The following is a 17,277-nucleotide window of genomic DNA, read 5'->3' as shown; positions in this document are numbered from 1 at the left end:
AATTGTCATCTTTGCCATCTATTTCCCAGGGGCTTCCAAAATAAAAGTGGGATGAACTAATCATAGGTGAATGGAAGAAAATATTCAAGGCCAGGGAGAGAGATGGAAGTCCCAGTAATTTTTAAGTTCCATGACCGGGACACCTATTATTGTATCCAGAGATAACATCAATCTATTCCTTGTATGTCATAATTTAAAAGCTTAGAAACCGGCACCTGTTTCCTTCTAGTTGAAAAAGGAGTTATGTTCTCACGCTAGGTGTGGCGGTATCCGTATCTTGTCTTGGTACTTTCTACGCTTTCCATTCCTGTTGAAACCTTGGTTAACTTCCTTGTGAGGTTGGGAATTTCCCCCAGGACTTCTAAGGATTCAAGAGTACATACCTAACTCTTTGTGTTATGGCTGGCAGTTATGATAACCATCAGCACACTTCCGTTGAAAAAATACTTTCACACGTCCATCCTCACAATACATTTTCTTTTCTTTTTTTTTTGAGATGGAGTCTCGCTCTGTGGCCAGACTAGAGTGCAGTGGCAAAATCTCGGCTCACTGCAACTTCCAACTCCTGGGTTCAAGTGATTTTCCTGCCTCAGCCTCCCGAGTAGCTTTGATTACAGCCACGTGCCACCACGCCCAGCTAATTTTTATTTTTCTTATTTTTATTTTTTTTAGAAGAGACGGGGTTTCACTATGTTGGCCAGGATGGTCTCAAACACTTGACCTCATAATCCACCTGTCTCGGCCTCCCAAAGTGCTGGTATTACAGACGTGAGCCAACATGCCCAGCCACAGTACATTCTTAAAGGCTTAAAAGATCTATGAGGGCCACAGCCATATCTGATGTTAGATTAAATTGCCTTTGGGTGGGGAAATTCTAAGAACGATCCTCACTGCCTCTTTGAAAATATGGTAAATGCAAAGCTGGCTCTTCTGTTTATCAATATTAATAGTCTTCACAGAAATAAATTTGGCTCTCAAATTGTGGAAATATATTATTTTCGTTAATTTTGTTTAAAATTTCTGTGTTTGGGGAGGGGAACGACACACACTGAGGCCTGTCAGAGGGTCGGGGGGCAAGGGGAGGAAGAACATCAGGACAAATACCTAGTGCATGCCAGGCTTAAAACCTAGATGACGAGTTGATAGGTGCAGCAAACCAGCATGGCACATGTATACCTATGCAAAAAACCTACACATTCTACATATATATCTTGGAAATTGAAGAAAAATTTTAAAAATTAAATCCTGTGTTTTTAAGCAATAGAGTGTTGTAAAGTGAAAAATAAGTAAGGGAACACACAAAAATGGGAATTTCTACAGAAAGTCTGACATCCTGGAACATGAAAATCTTTCCCTATTATCTGTCTCACTCTTTGTGATTTACTTTGGTTTCTCATGATCATTTTGCCATCTTATTCATGTAACAAGACAGTATTAACCTGAAAGAAAATATACTGTTGGGTGTTCCCTTTAAAAGCACAGATGAATAAACAGTACATAAAATGTTCTAGGGATTACCCCAGATCTCCTCTTCTTTCGATGTTCCTATAAGCACAAAATTGTCTGTTTTAATGGCAGGTGAATGTGTGGAAGAGGTGAAATAGGCAAAAGCACCAGAGATGAACTCTTAGAAATAATAATTGTATACTTCTATTGAGCTCATAAAGTGAAAATGAAATAGCTTCTCCAGGAGTAATATTTTCCAGAACGCTATTCTGGGAATTACTGTAAAGAAAGGCATTATTCCTTAAGGTACTCATTTCCTGTAGGTTCAGTTAATATAAAACATAATGCAAAGCCACACCTGTTTATTCTACCTGCCTAATTTCTTGCTCCACCCAGGCCAAGAAATGTGAGAAGTCTGTTTGCCTTTGAAATGCTGATCATTTTTATTCCAATACTGGATAGGTCATAGCTAACTGGCCATGTGGTTTTTGGGGTGAAACCCTGGGTATTATAGTGAAACCAAGAGCAGTGGCCCCAGAAGTCAATAGGCAGGGCTGGTCCATGATTAATCTGTGTCGAGGGGACTTTTCCTCTTCACCCACCTACCTTTTCCAAATGTCTCCATTTTCCTTCTAGCATTTCCTCATACCAAATTTTATTGTTTCTCAGAAAAAGACCTGACCTCAGTCATGAATACCTTACTGCAAAATTCTTGTCTGTCTGGGTGGTCGAGCCACTGTATTTAGCATTTTAAACCAAGCGTGTAATAAAGAATCAAGGATAGTTATCTCCACAGAAGAATTTTAGGCACAATGAGATTCCTCATTCCTTAAATGAGGAATCTGAGGGGGAAAAGAGCTGAATTTGCATCAGTCTGCTAATAGAAAATTCACATTGCCTATGCTATGAGGGTCCCTAGGCTGCTTGTGTAGAGTGTTTTGAAACTTCAATTGCACTGCCTTGTGTCTTAACCATTTTTTAGCCTTGTTCTCAGATATATCAGTATTATTGTTATTATTAATAAAATTATATTGCATCACTTTTGTGACCAATTTTTTTTTAATTTAAACCACTTTACTGAGATATTATTGACATGTGAACAGCTATACATATTTAAGTATACAACTCAGTGAGTTTGGGGATAAGTATAGACATGTAAAACCAACATACCACCAGGACCATAAACATCACCATCATCTCCCAAAGTTTCCTCCAGCCCCTTTTCATTGTTATCATTTTGAGGGAGGGAGGTAGGGGGTGGGAGTAACAACACTTAACATAAGATCTATGCTCTTAGGAAATTTTAAGCATACAACACAGTACTATCAGCCAGAAGCACTAGGTTATATAGTAGATCTCCAGAACTTAAAACTTTGTATGCTTTGATCATCTCCTCCCTTACTCTCCTCCAAGGACCTGGCAAACAAAATTCTACTCTCTGCTTCTACAATTTTGACTATTTTGGGTTCCACATATAAGTGTGACCATACAAGATTTGTCTTTCTGTGTCTGACTTACTTCATTTATATGATATCCTGTGTGTCTATCTGCATTGTTACAAATAGCAGCATTTCCTCTTTTTTAAAGGCTGAATAATGTTCAATTTTATATAGATATGTATATATACAGATATGTATAGAGATATGTATATATAGATATGTATATAGATACATATGTAGATATTTATATATATAGATATGTATATATATATGTATGTGTAGGGGGTATGGGTGTGTATATGCATATTGCATGTTTTCTTTCTCTATTGATCTACAGATGAATATTTAGGTTGTTTCAATATCTTGGCTATTGTGAATAATGCTGTAATGAACATAGGAGTGCAAATATTTCTTCAGGATGCAATTTTAAATTTCTTACAATAAGTCCCAGAGTGCAACATTTGGGTCATATGGTAGTTCAATTTTTAGTATTTTGAGGAAACTCTATACTGTTTTCCATAATGGCTGTACCGATTTTCATTCATTTCAACTATTTGCCAGGGTTCTCTTTTCTCCAAATCCTCACCAACACTTATTTTCTTTAGTATTTTAAATTGTAGCCATCCTAACAGGCGTGAGCTGGTCTCCCATTGTGGTTTTGATTTTCATTTCCCTGGTGATTAGTGATGTTGAACTTTCCATATACCTTGTGGTCATTTGTATGTCTTTTGAAATATCCAAAAATTTGTTATCAAGGCCAATGAAAATAACTTTGTCCCTGGTTTCTTTTAGGGGTTTTGTGATTTTATGGTCTTACATTTAAGCCTTTAATCCATTTTGAGTTGATTTTCGTATACGGTGTAAGAGAAGTGTCTTATTTCCTTCTTTTGCATTTGGATATCTGGTTTTTCCAACACAATCTATCGAAGAGGTCATTCATTCCCTATTTTGTGTTCATGGCCCCCTTGTCAAAAATTAGTTAACTTTATATGTTTGAGTTTATTTCTGGGCTCTTTATTCTGTTCCATTAATCTCTGTCTCTATTTTAATGTCAGTACCATATTGTTTTAGTGTCTATAACTTTGTAGTATAGTTTCAAATCAGGAAGTGTGATGCCTCCAGTTTTCTTCCTTTTCAAGACTATTTTGGCTATTTGGGGTCTTTTGTGGTTTCATATTGCTATAAGTTGAATATTTGTTTCTCCCTAAATATTGAACCCTAATCACCAGTGTCTTGGTTTTGGGAAATAGGGCATTTGTAATGTGATTGGGTCGTGAGTGTTGGAGCCCTCATGAGTTGCATTAATGTTCTCATAAAAGAGCCCCTAGAAAGCTGCCTTGCCCCATCCTCCATGTGAGAACTCAGTGAAAAGACACCATCTAAGCCAGAGAGCCTGCCCTCAGGAGCCACTGAATTTCTCAGTACATTGATCATGGACTTCCCAGCCTCCAGAACTGTGAGAAATAGACTTCTATAGTTTATAAGCCATCCATCTTATGGTTTATTAAAACAGCTCAAATCAACTATGATATATGAATTTTAGAATTGTTTTTCCCACTTCTTTGACAAATGCTGTTGGAATTTTGGTAGCGATTTCATTGGGTCTGTAGATCACTTTAAGTGGTATAGATATTTTAACATTAATTCTTCGAATCTATGGAGATAGATTTTCATTTATTAATGTTTTCTTCGATTTCTTTTATCACTGTTTTATAATATTTATGGTACAGATCTTTCACCTCCATGTGTTTATTCCTAAGTATATTATTATTTTTGACACTATTCTTTCCATATTTTGTTGTTAGTGTATTGAAATGCAACTGCTTTTGTATATTGATTTTGTAACTTGCAGCTCCATTAAATTCATTTACTAGTTCTAACAGTTTTTGGTGGAGTATTTAGGGGTGTCTGTAATCAAGATCACAGCATCTGCAAACAGAAATAAATAACATCTTTTCTGATTTAGATGCATTTTATTTCCTTTTCTTGTCTACTTGCTCTGACCAGGGTTTTAAGTAACTATGTTGAACAGTAGTAGCAAGAGTGGGCATTCTTGTTTTCTTCCTCTTGTTAGAGCAAAAGGTTTCAGCTTTTTACGACTGGGAATAGGTTGCCTAGGGCTTGTCATACCTGGCTTTTATGTTGTGGAACATTTCTTCTATACATAATTTGAAAGTTTTTGTTTGTTTGTTTGTTTTAGACAGAGTCTCACTCTGTCACCCAGGCTGGAGTGCAGTGGCTTGATCTTGGCTCACTGCAGCCTCCACCTCCCGGGTTCAAGCGATTCTCCTCCCTCAGTTTCCTGAGTAGCTGGGATTACAGACGTGCGCCACCACACCCAGCTAATTTTTCTTCAATAGAGACACGGTTTCATTATATTGGTCAGGCTGATCTCGAACTCCTGACCTTGTGATCCGCCTGCCTTGGCCTCCCAAAGTGCTGGGATTATAGGCATGAGCCATCGCACCTGGCAAATCTGAGAGTTTTTGTAATGAAAGAATATTCAATTTTCCAAAATGGTTTTTTTTGCATCCATTAAGATGATCATATATTTTTTATCTTTCATTCTATTAATGTGGAGAATCACATTTATTGATTTTCATGTGTAAAACTATCCTTGCATTTTAGGGAAAATCCACTTGATTATAATGTATGATTATTTTACTGTGTTGTTGAGTTCAGTTTGCTAATATTTTCTGGAGATTTTTTGTATTTATGTTTATTAGAAATATTGGCCTGAATTTTTTTTTTCTTATGTGTTCTTTTCTGCTTTGGTATCCGACTAATGCTGACCTCATAAAATGAGTTGGGAATTATTTTATCCTCTTCAATTTTTTGCAGAGTTTCGAGAAGGATTGGTATTACTCTTTTTTAAACTTTGGTAGAATTTACCAGTGAAGGCATCTGGTTCTGGGACTTCTCTTTGTTGAGAGATTTATGATTAGTGATTCAAACTTTTTACTTGTTATTGACCCATTCAGATTCTCTATTTCCTTATAATTTAGTCTTTATAGTTTGTATGTTTCTTGGAATTCATCCTTTTTTTTTCTAGGTTATTCAATTTTTGGTGTGTAATTGTTCATAATAGTCCGTTATGATTCTGTATATTTTTTGTGATATCAGTTGTAATGTCTCTATTTATAATTTTGTTTATTTGAGTCCTCTCTCATTTTTAGTCTAGCTAAAAATTTGTCAATTTAGTTTACCTTCTCAAAACACCAACTCGTACTTTTATTGGTCTTTTCTATTAGTAAGACTAGAAGACTATTTTCAGGTCTTTGTTTCATTTATTTCTGCTCTAATCTTTGCTACTTCATTTATCTAACTTTAGCTTTGTTTTCTTTTTCTAATTTCTTGAAGTGTAACTTTAGATTGCTTTTTGAGATCTTTGTTTTTTCTTAATGCAGATATTTACACTATAAACTTTCATCTTAGATTTGCTTTTGCTGAATATTATAAGTTTTGGCATGTCCTGTTTCCATTTTTATTTACCTCAAGATGTTTTCATTTTCCTTTTTGTTCATTCTTTTACCCACTTGTTGTTCAAGGCTTTGTGGCTTAATTTTTATGTACTTGTGAATTTTTAAATCTTCTTCATTTTATTGATTTCTAGTTTCATTCCACTATGGTCAGAAAATATACTTAATATTCTTTCCATATTTTTAAACTTGTTAAAACTTTTTTTGTGTGTCTGTTTTATAACGTTCTGGTCTGCTGGATAGCGCCCATAAGTCCCATAGTCTTTCTTATTATTTATTTGTTTGTTTGTTTGTTGTTCTTCTGGCTGGGTAATTGCAAATGATCTGTTTTTGAGTTAACCGATTCTATATTCTGCTTCATACAGTCTGTTCTTGAAACTCTCTAGGAGACTTTTCACTTTAGTCATACTTCAGCTCCAGAGTTTCTGTTTGGCTCTTTATGGGGGGTTCTTTCTCTTTGTTGAGCTTCTAATTTTATTCAAATATTGCTTTCCTGATTATTTTTAGTTGTCTCTCTGTGTTTTATTGGAACTCATTGAGCTAGTATAAGATGGTTATTTTGAATTATTTGTTAGACAAATTATATATCTCCATATTTTAGAACCAGTTACTTGTTCTTTATTTTGTTCTTTTGATGCTGTTGTGTTTCCCTAATTCTAGCACAAGGGGCATAGGTTTTGGCCCATCCTGGTTTTTGATATGCATTCATCATTAAGTTTAATCATTTCTAACTTTCGTTTTAAGGTGAGAGATACACAATCATGTCTCTTCCTTGAGCATTTGAAAGCCCTTTATGGGGATATTAATTGGCCCAATTGTAATATCGCTGTGTCTCAGGGAATAGAGAGGCCAAAGGAGATGCAGAGATGGTGAAGGGCCAGTTTGAATAGCCATGACATTTATCAATTAACTGTCTTATTTGGGTGCAGATCGTGAAGCCCAAAAATGATTACAATAGTAACATCAGGATTAGTGATCACAAATTATCATAACAGATACAATAATAATGAAAAAGTTTGAAATGTTGCAAGTTACCGAAATGTGACACCAGGATACAAAATGAACAAATGTTGTGGTAAAAATGGCGTCGATAGAATTGTTCAATATCGGGTTGCCAGAAATCCTCAATTTTTAAACAATACAATGTCTACAAACCAATTAAGTAAAGTGTAACAAAAAAAGGTCTGCCTGTATTGTGCTCCAGGGTAGGAATTTCCACCTCAGTAATTACTGGTAGATGACATATAATCTGTTATCGCCTTTGATTTTCATCGGTACCAAAGAAGTAAAACACCAATACATACTAAACACTACACACAATTTTTATAAATATGATAGAAATTACTTTTTCCATATTACTTAAGCTCTCTGACCTGGGGAAAAAATTATTGTACATGGAAATGAACTTTGGCTAAACAAAACCCTGTAATACAATATTTTTGTTTTAGCTTTTTTTTTTTTTTTTTTTTTTTTTTTTTTTTTTTCCTTAAAAGGAAACAGAATGAATTTTTTGGTGTCTCGTACAATTACTGGACTTTTTCTGATTCCAGTTTCGGCAATTTTAACTGCAAAATATGAATAAAAGTAAAGATGGCTCATCTTGATTATGACAAAAGATGTATAAGTGACCAAATTTCTGAATTTACATTTTGTTTTTCCCCTATTGATCATCAGTACTGTCATATGGGAAACACACACACACACACACACACACACACACACACACACACACACAGAAATTTGAAGGAAAATTTATTTGTTTTAAAAAGAAAGTAAGAAATGAAAGATAATCTTGTGTATAACATACATGACTAACTCATTGGTAATTGAGAACTTGTTATTTAATTTTTCTGAGATTCTTAGTTGGAAATACTTTGTTTTCTTGAAATAATCAGTGGCTCAGAAATATCACAGCAGTTCCTTTAACATCAAAAATATGACTTCAATTTTCTAATGATGGATGTACACCTGCATAACTACTTAATGGAGAAAAATTACTAAGTGCAGGAAACATTAAGGTATTATTTAAGTTATTTTAAGTTTAGTCCAAGGAAAATACCTTAGCAGATATGTGCTTCTTTCTTCAGCATTCTGTTCAATGTATAGCTGAAACATTTTACCTATTTACAAGATGCTGAGTGAACATAGTTATGACAAATAACTCTTTGATGTAAAAGGCAATGTTCAAAGTCCTTAACATATATATAAAATGCACTTAATCCTTACAAACACCCAAGGAAGTGGTTACCAGGTTTTTCCCCGTATTACAATTTACAAGGAAATGAAGAGGCAGGGAATTTATGCAACTCTTCTGTTTCACAGTAAATATTTCAGAATTTGACCTCCATGCAGTATGGCTTTAACCACTACACAGTTGAAAAAAAAAAATTTCTGAGATAGGTGATTGAGAGCTTTAGGAGAGCAATTTTTTTAATGTTTGTTATTCTTATGGTTAAATAGCTCAACTTTCTTTCCTAAAAAATAGGAAATTACTCAAGTTATTTCACTAATAGAAACAACTGTTGTGCCACTAAAATGATGCACTTAAAGTTAATGAAGTCTACATCTATTTATCTATCTGTCCCTTATTCCAAGTCAATGTATTTCACCTTCAAAATCATGTCAGTGGAAATTCATACTGGACCTTAGAATCTTGCAAGAAGTGGGAGTAGGCATCTTGGTTGGCTCTTAGTTGCTGAGATAAGGATTATAGTTTTCTGCTGACCCACTTTGGACACTTTATCATGTTTTAATAAATAAAATACTTTACCTTCAGCATTAATAGGAAGCTGTTCAGACCTTTACTCTCCTTATTACTTAAGAAAAAAGAAAATATTTGCTATAATGACTTCCAGATCAAATCAAAATATCGGCATAAGCAAATACTTAGGATAAACACACCATCAACAAATTTACAGTGGTAGCCAAAGGGATAAAATATTTCAAGAAACCACTTTGTAGAACGATCTATAGCTATGCCTAAGACTTTCATAATAAACATTAGTTGCTTATGTAATGAAGTGTAAAAAAGATTTTTCCCACCTTTAATATATCTGTTCTCATAATTCAATTTCTAATAGCCCTATATTGATTTTTCAGAATATTAAGAAAGCAATGATGTTCTACCAACATAATCCAGTTCTTCCTTGTTTTAATGAGTGCCTCCCCCAGCCAAAGAAACATTGTATGAGCTGAATGGCAGCTCTATATGCCCAAACATTAAACTTATGGAAACTCCAGTTTTAAATGAATAGAGTCATTGCTAAATAAAAATATTGGTTTCTAAATTCAATTTTGAACTAACATATTTGTTGTATCCTGCAGCTTTGATTGGCAGTATCTAATATGCCTTTAAAATCCAGAGTAGCTTCTGTATCTTAAGTACAAATGAAACAGCAGGAATGGGCAGGCAGTATAGTGTTGCTCTAACCATGCTTGCCTTAGGCAACAGTGCCTTACAACTGTGCCTTGGGGAACTTGCCTGGGAGAACTGTGCCTTGGGGAACTGTGCTCAACTCTGTTTTGTTGCCATTACTACTACTATTGATGCAGATGTCTGAAGGTCGCATTACATCTCTGGATGCATCCACTTGGTCATTCAAGAACATTTCATCAAGTGAAAATGTCATCCACTTGGCCTAGCTTTTAGTACATTTGTCCTCTCTCTCTGGTTTGAGTCCCTTCTACCTTCTGATAACAGAATCCTGGCTTTCCTTTGGAAACTATCTCCCCTTCCTTCCAGTCTGGGTGGTTCAGATAGGTCGACTCTACCCAAAACTCCGGGAGTGAGCTGACATCTCAAAGTAGTAATGGCCATTCCTTTCAGCCCTGAGCCACCCTGGTAGCTCAGAGGTGGAGAAGTGATCTAATAAGCCTGGCCAAGTCAGAAAACTTCCCTGAGACCACTTTGGTAGGAAATGGCTGGAAAAATCGTTCCTTGCTTCCTGCTGGGTTATAGCTTGGAGCTTTGCCAGTGCTTTCCATAAAGTAAAGCCAGCACAGAGAAAGGCAGCTAGACCTGCAATGAGACTGGTTATTGAAGAGAATTTTTGGACTCTAGGATCCAGGTGTATCTCATCTACACATCAGTCAAAGTAAATGCTACTCTCTATTTCAAAGTATTGTTATGATGAATGTGTCAATATTTATAAAACACCAATATATTTCATAAGGAAATGAAATAATTACCATTTTAATTAAGCCAATTTGAGTTGTGTTTTTTAACTGACTGTACTGACTGCTTGAGTTATCTTTCTAACCAGAAGGGCATTTCAACTTGAATTTAATTCCTCTCTTCATTCAATTCAACATTTTTATTGATCGTTTTCCCAGCATTGTAACATAGGAATGAAATTAGGTGCCATAGACACAAAAACAATTAATACAGAATCTGCTACCTTCTAACTCTCAACACCATACAGGAGATGAATGTACAAACAGAAGATTTTAGAAGAGCCCGGCAAATACCATGACAAACTATGCACAAAGTATCAGTAGCAAGGATAAGTATTTCGTACAGCTCTTACAGGTTAATTAGTGGGTTTGTGAGAGGTGTTACAGAGGTTTTCCTACAAGAGGTGGCTACTTATGTGAGTTTTAAAGGATGAAGAGTTTTCCAGTAGATGGGACACCACTGAGGAATGGGAAATGGTTCAGGAGGAGACAATCAAGCAATCAAAGGCATGAAAACTGGAAAGTGCATGGAAGTCCTAGAAGCAGCAAGTGACTCAGGTAGAAGGAGTTCATCCTGTGGGCAGGGAGAGGAGAGCAAATGAGACAGGAGGGGAGATCAGGATTCCACATGGGAGGCCGTGTGCCCGTAGGATCCTGCATGCCTGTCAGTTTGGATGTTGCCATCACTGCGAAGCTTTTATGTGTGTCTCATGGTGTTTTCATCTCTCTTGTGGACAAATTCCTTTATTGACTATCTACCATAGGAAGAGTGGGAAGTCAAGAGTAACCTACAGGTTCAAGGTATGTGTAGAAAATAAGGGATGGTGGATGTTAAATTCAAAAGATATTCACAAGATGCATACAACACAAAAGGGATTGTGGTCAGTTTTGTAAAAGATAGTGGATAAAGACACACTTCAAACATGAAATTCTTCTTTGATACTTAACTTGCACACTTCCTTCTGCAACATTGCTAGTCTTCTAATTCTACAGTAAAGACATCCTGATGATTTCAACAATCTATAACTATTTAAGTTTATTGGAAATAACACCAAGCACCATCTAATATATAGATGAGAACATCATTCCAAAACTTAAAAAAATTAGCTTTTAGTATAAGCTTTATATTTGCCTTTTCTTAAGATTGTTGTTTCAACTTTTGTGGAAAGTATTGAGTAATTAAATTACATTATGCTCATATCATGTAATCCAAGAAATACAGGAATGTCAAAATTACAAAGGAATGTGTCAGAAAAAAATACAGGAAATAAGCAAAAATCTCTATGGAAACATTTTTATCATACTAGATGATTATATTGGTCATGATGATGACTCTGGTATTGTGGAAGTACAATGTAGGAAGTTGAGATGAGTTATAAACCACAGCAAACATATCACACACAGTGTATGAATACATAGTTCAAGTAGGACAGTTACAAATCATCCTAAAAAACTTTAATGATCAGAAAATGACTTCTGTAATGTTTTAACATTTTGAAATGTTTTTATACCTTCTTTATGACTCATCTATGTTCTCTTTGGAAAGACAAATGTGATTTATGCAATTGCTGCGTAAATTGCCAATATATGTCAGTCAAACCTAGTTGGTTGATTATGTTGCTTAACTCTTCTATACTGCTACTGAATGTGTACTGCTTTGCATATTAAGTGTTGAAAGAGTTTGTTAGAATCCGTAACCATGATTATATGTCGTTCTATTGCTCTTTCATGATCTCTTCATTTTGCTTTAGGTGTGTGTGAATTTTTTTTTTTCTTTTAGAGACAGGGCCTTGCTCTGTCACCCAGGCTGCAATGAGGTGGCACGATCATAGCTCACTGAAGCCTCAAACTCCTGGGCTCAATTGATTATCCCACCTCAGCCTCACAAATAGTTTATATATTTTGATAATGTTTTTCTAAGTTCATGAGAGCTTAGGAATGTTGGCCTCTTGTTGACTTAACCCCTTTTTATTTTTAAACTGTCTTTTTTTTTTTATCTCCAAGACTATTTCTTTCCTTAAGGCATAATATATTAATTAGGCCTTCATTAGTATTTAATTTTTGATAAATATACTTATTATTTATATGAAGAGCATATTAATAGTTTTTAAGTAATAAATATATTAATATATCCAGGTCAGGTTTCAATATATTAATATAGCCATGTCAGCCCATTTTTATATGATGTAACACTTTTAATTCTTCTCATTTCAAGGAACCTGGTGTCCAATTTTTCACTTTTATTGTATTTTTATAATTGCCACACAATTACCGTACATATTGATGAAGTACATAGTAGTGTTTCTATATATAATGTATAGTGATCAGATCAGGGTAATTAGCATATCCATCATTTCAAATATTTATTCCTTTATTTGTGTGGGACCTTTTGATATCCTTCTAGCTGTTTGAAACTATATATTACTTTTAACTATAGTCATTCTACAGTGGTATAAAACACTAGAACTTGTTCCTCCTATCCAGGTATAATTCAAAGTGTGCCTCTTTTAAGAAGCCTAAACATGTCGTATTTAGGTAGTCTGATAATCTTTGACTTTTAATTGCAGTGTTTATTCTGTTTGAATTTACTATAATTCTTAATATAGTTGCATCTAAGTCTACTATCTGCTATTGTATTTGTCCTATCTTTTGAACAATAAACTTTTAAATTTGGAATAATTTTAGATTCACAAAAAATTTGTGTGGGCACCGAGAGTTTCTATATCTGACCTTTGGCTCAGTGTCCCCTAATGTTGACATCTTACATAATCATAGTACATTTGACAAAACTAAGAAATTAACATTGGTACATTGCTGTTAACTAAACTCTTATCTTTATTCAGATTTCCTAAATTTTCCAATAAGGTCCTTTTTTCTCTTCTAGGATCCAATTCACATACCACATTGTATTTAGTCCCCATATCACTTTTGTCTCCTCTAATCTGTGACAAGTTATTGGTTTTGTCTTGTTTTTCATCACCCTGACAGTGTTGAAGAGTACTTATGAGGAGTTTTGTAAAACGTCCCTCAGTTCAGATTTTCATGATGTCCTTATTATGATTATACTAAGGTTATGCATTTTCTGGAAGCACTTAAACAGAGTGGAAGTGCCCTTCCATCACATTGTATCAGCGGGTGAGTGATACTCACATGCCATAACTGGTGACAACAACCTTGATCACCTGGTGAAGATTGTCTGCCAAATTTCTCCACTGTAATTGTTTTCCCTTTTTCTTAGTCTTTTCTTTGGAAGCCAGTCACTAAGTCTAGCTACACTCACTTGGAGAGGGGAATTAAGCTTTACCTTCATGAAGGAAGAGACTATACTCATATTATCAGCAATTCTTCTGTAAAGATGTGTCTCTTCTGCCCTTGATCCATGTGTTGGCTTATTCCTGCATTTCTGTCTTCTTTTGTATTAGTCGGGTATTTTCTATCATACCATTTTATGTCCTTTTCAGATTAAGTCCAAAATTACGCATTTTCCTTTGAGTTGTTGCCCTACAAATTACAATATTTGTTGTTGCTACAATTTTTTCCTAATACTTTCTCTAACAATAGAAAAGACATGTTAGAGTCTAAACCCGTTTATCTCCCAACCTGTCTTTTGTGCTCTTTTTGTCATATATTTTACATTACAGTATCTCAATAGGTCATTATTATTCTTTAAATATCACAATTATTTTTAGTTCTAAGCAGAATCACTTTTTCTACCTTTTGCTCCCAACCTCATTAAACGGAAAAGAATTGCGTAAGTGTTGGAAAAACCGCTTCCGAAAGCATCTAGCAGATTTAGCAGAGGCCCATATTAAAATATCACTAACATTCAAAAGTTTGTAAAGAACTAATTTTGACTAACAAATTGGTCAGTGTGAAAAACATCTACATGTTATACAAAATTAGAATTATCAAAGTGGTTGGGGGGTAGTGTGTACTTTCTAAAAGCATCAGATAGTCCGTTTTGAATAAGAGAAATACAAGGGAAATGCCAGCTAGAAGCAGGCACAGATTTAGATAGAACCTGCAGTCTAACTGTATAACACCTTGGGCACCTGGGAAGAACTAAAGGTCAAGAAGTTTTTGAAAAACCACATAAGCACTTTTTTCATAAAACTTTTATTATCATGTCATTTGTAAAAATGTAACAGTAATGGTAACTTCTCTTTTCCAAGGCAAAGAGGAACACTGCAGAATGGACATTAAACAAGGCATTATGCCTTACAAGGGAGACATAAAATGTCCAAGGGAAACTTCAGCATAAAAATGCTGAACACATAATGTGAGATAATTTCAATACATAACAACTGACATTCTTTTTTTAAAAAAAGTATAAAAATGTAGATGTGCAAAGTACATTCCCGTACCCTAAAGTGATCCACTCATTGCTTAATTTCCAAACCCCGCCCTCCAATTCCCCACCCTATCATTTATCAAGGTGCCTGACACATTATGGTCTCCCATTAAATAGTAGTTTAATGACACATTTAAAACCCATCATATTCCAATTAAATAATCAGGACTGAGCTATGTTTGATGAAACACACTCATATCTTTAAATAACAACATGTAAAATATTAAAATACAAGCTTTCAAAAATAAATAAATACATAAATAAGTAGAACCCTCATCAGATATAGTCAAACACATTAAGTCCTTTCCAGGTGTCCCTAGAAAGCAGCTGTTCTCTTTTTCATTTTCAGCTCTGGTAAGGGCAGGGACCATCCTGCAGGAAGTGTCAATGTTAGACTGATAAGCTTCTCCCTTCACTCCTGTCAGTTGGTGCTCCCCCTGTGATGAGAAAAGGGTTACTGTTGCAGGTGCTAAGGAAGGCTGCCCTTCTGTCACTCTGGTGGCTGAAGCTGCTTGGAGGGATGTCCCCATGCAGACTCTGGCCCAGCCCTCCACTCAGGGAAGGTCTGCCTGTAACAACTGCCCTCTATAGCAGAAAACTTGCACTCCTGAATGCTACTTTTTTTTTTTTTTTTTTTTTTAAGAAAGAGGTGGCTGTGGATTCAACTAGATTCTTGGTTTGAAAAGCCAAAATATATTGGTCACTGATTATCACACTGGGCTAGAAATTTCCATTCATGATCTCCCTTAAGCTGCACACAACTTTATGAGATAACTATCATTATCTACCCTATTTTGCTACAGCTCAAAGAGATTAAATAAGGTTGACAGGACTCCTAGCCTTGAACTCACTGGGGGTGTCAATGCAAAGTTTCTGCTCTTCACCAAGAAGGCTGAGAGGCCAGAAGTGCCCAAACCAGACATTGCATTTTTCAAGTCTGAAACCCATTAGGGACTGACATAAACATCCTCCCAAAACAGGCAGGGGGCATTTTAGCATTGTTAGTCAAATCTACTTGGTATTCTAGAAAGGCACATTTACCCTCACTTATTTCAGTAGGGGTTAGGCCTGGGAATGGAAGGCACTGAATTACTGAAATATCCTCTGGCACCAGAGCAGACTAATAACCTCAATGGCAACTTTAATTGTGAAAACAATAATTACAATTTCTAGTCATTCAGCTAACTCCTGGATTTCCCTGATTTTATTTTTAGGGGACAGATGCCAGTATCTGACCAACGGCTCCTGTCGCCTGTGTACATGGAAATTACAACTCACTTGTTCAGTATCTTTTCGATGATTTTCTGAACCATGGGGGATGCGGGGTTGAGACAAGCTTTCTGCCCATTCTTGAGTGTGGCTCTGCAGAGAAAAGGGAATTCCATGAGGCAGGAGGTCGAACTGGGCACAGGGTTTGGGGCAGCGGGACAGTCAAGGACCCCGGCGGTGACAGCGGCAGCGCTGAGAGGGACTTACATGACTTCGGTTTCAGCGCAGTGGGGTCCTGGGGCCTTCACAGTCACACTTTGGATGTTCTTGGGGTGAATTCCCTGCAGGGTCTGCAAGCACTGGCAGCGCAGTTCAGCGGCCACGGGCGCTCCTAGGGAAGAAGAGACTCGCTGATTGAGCGGGGCTGTCGGCGCGGGGCGCCCACCCCAGCAGCGTCCGTCCCGGGGACCCCAGGACGACAGGACCCACCTGCTGCGCGCTGTCCAGAGGCCACCAGGAGCAGGAGCAGCAGCGCAACCCGCAGGAGCCGGGGATTGCTGGGAGCTGCGGAAAGCGCGGCGAGGGCCATGGGGCTCAGCAGACGGGTCGGGAGGCTGTGCCAGAAGCGGGAGAGCTGGCGAGGAGGTGCCTACGACCCGGGCTTGTGGCTTCCCCATATCGGCGAACCCTTTTTATACATGGTTGAGACTGGAAAGCCCAGAGCGGCCGCGCCAGGGAAATTCCCGGAGCTCCAGATTGATCCGGAGTCCAGAAGGAAGGCGACGGCCCCGCCCCCGGGGTGGAGTTGGGTACGGGTAGTGGGGGGGCCACTGGTGTTGCCTGCGCCTTGCCCTCCAGAGTAACTCAAGTGGTCTCTGTGAATTTGGGATATTCACTTTCTGCCCCAAATTCCTGGAGGGGCAGTGAGGAAACCTCGCTGGAGTCACAGTCTGTGAGGGGGACCTTAGGTCCCTGATGACCCCCCCGTATGGGGTAGGGTTGGAGGAAAGAGCTGGGGGGACCCGTGAGAACCAGGACAGGAAAGGCAGGACTTCTTTAAAGGAAGAGAGCTTTGTCTCCTCAGTTATCAGATTTGCTGGGAATCCGGAGATAGGTGAGTTTTACCTCAGCTATCCTCTCTCCCTATGATGTATCCTCTATGTTAACCACTCTGTCTCTG

At 36.9% G+C, this 17,277-nt stretch overlaps 1 protein-coding gene across 2 annotated transcripts; it reads right to left on the bottom strand.

Moving 5' to 3' along the window:
• Positions 1-11,597: 11,597 nt before the first annotated feature.
• On the bottom strand, positions 11,598-16,881 carry LOC104654807 (C-X-C motif chemokine 3). 2 transcript variants are annotated; one of them, XM_030915761.1, is made up of 4 exons: positions 16,587-16,881; positions 16,365-16,488; positions 16,167-16,250; positions 11,598-14,038 (listed from the first exon to the last, which is right to left on the bottom strand). In XM_030915761.1, the coding sequence occupies exons 1-4, from the start codon at positions 16,684-16,686 to the stop codon at positions 13,984-13,986; spliced, it is 363 nt and encodes a 120-aa protein (XP_030771621.1). In that variant the 5' UTR covers positions 16,687-16,881; the 3' UTR covers positions 11,598-13,983. The 2 variants fall into 2 exon arrangements, with proteins under 2 accessions (XP_030771621.1, XP_010352406.1); XM_010354104.2 differs by lacking the exon at positions 11,598-14,038 and adding an exon at positions 14,638-15,325.
• Between the last annotated feature and the right edge of the window lie 396 nt (positions 16,882-17,277).

Source organism: Rhinopithecus roxellana, chromosome 2, assembly GCF_007565055.1.
Source record: "Rhinopithecus roxellana isolate Shanxi Qingling chromosome 2, ASM756505v1, whole genome shotgun sequence".
Taxonomy (NCBI): domain Eukaryota; kingdom Metazoa; phylum Chordata; class Mammalia; order Primates; family Cercopithecidae; genus Rhinopithecus; species Rhinopithecus roxellana.
Note: the sequence above shows the minus strand (reverse complement) of the source record. Positions and strands in the feature narration are given on the sequence as shown.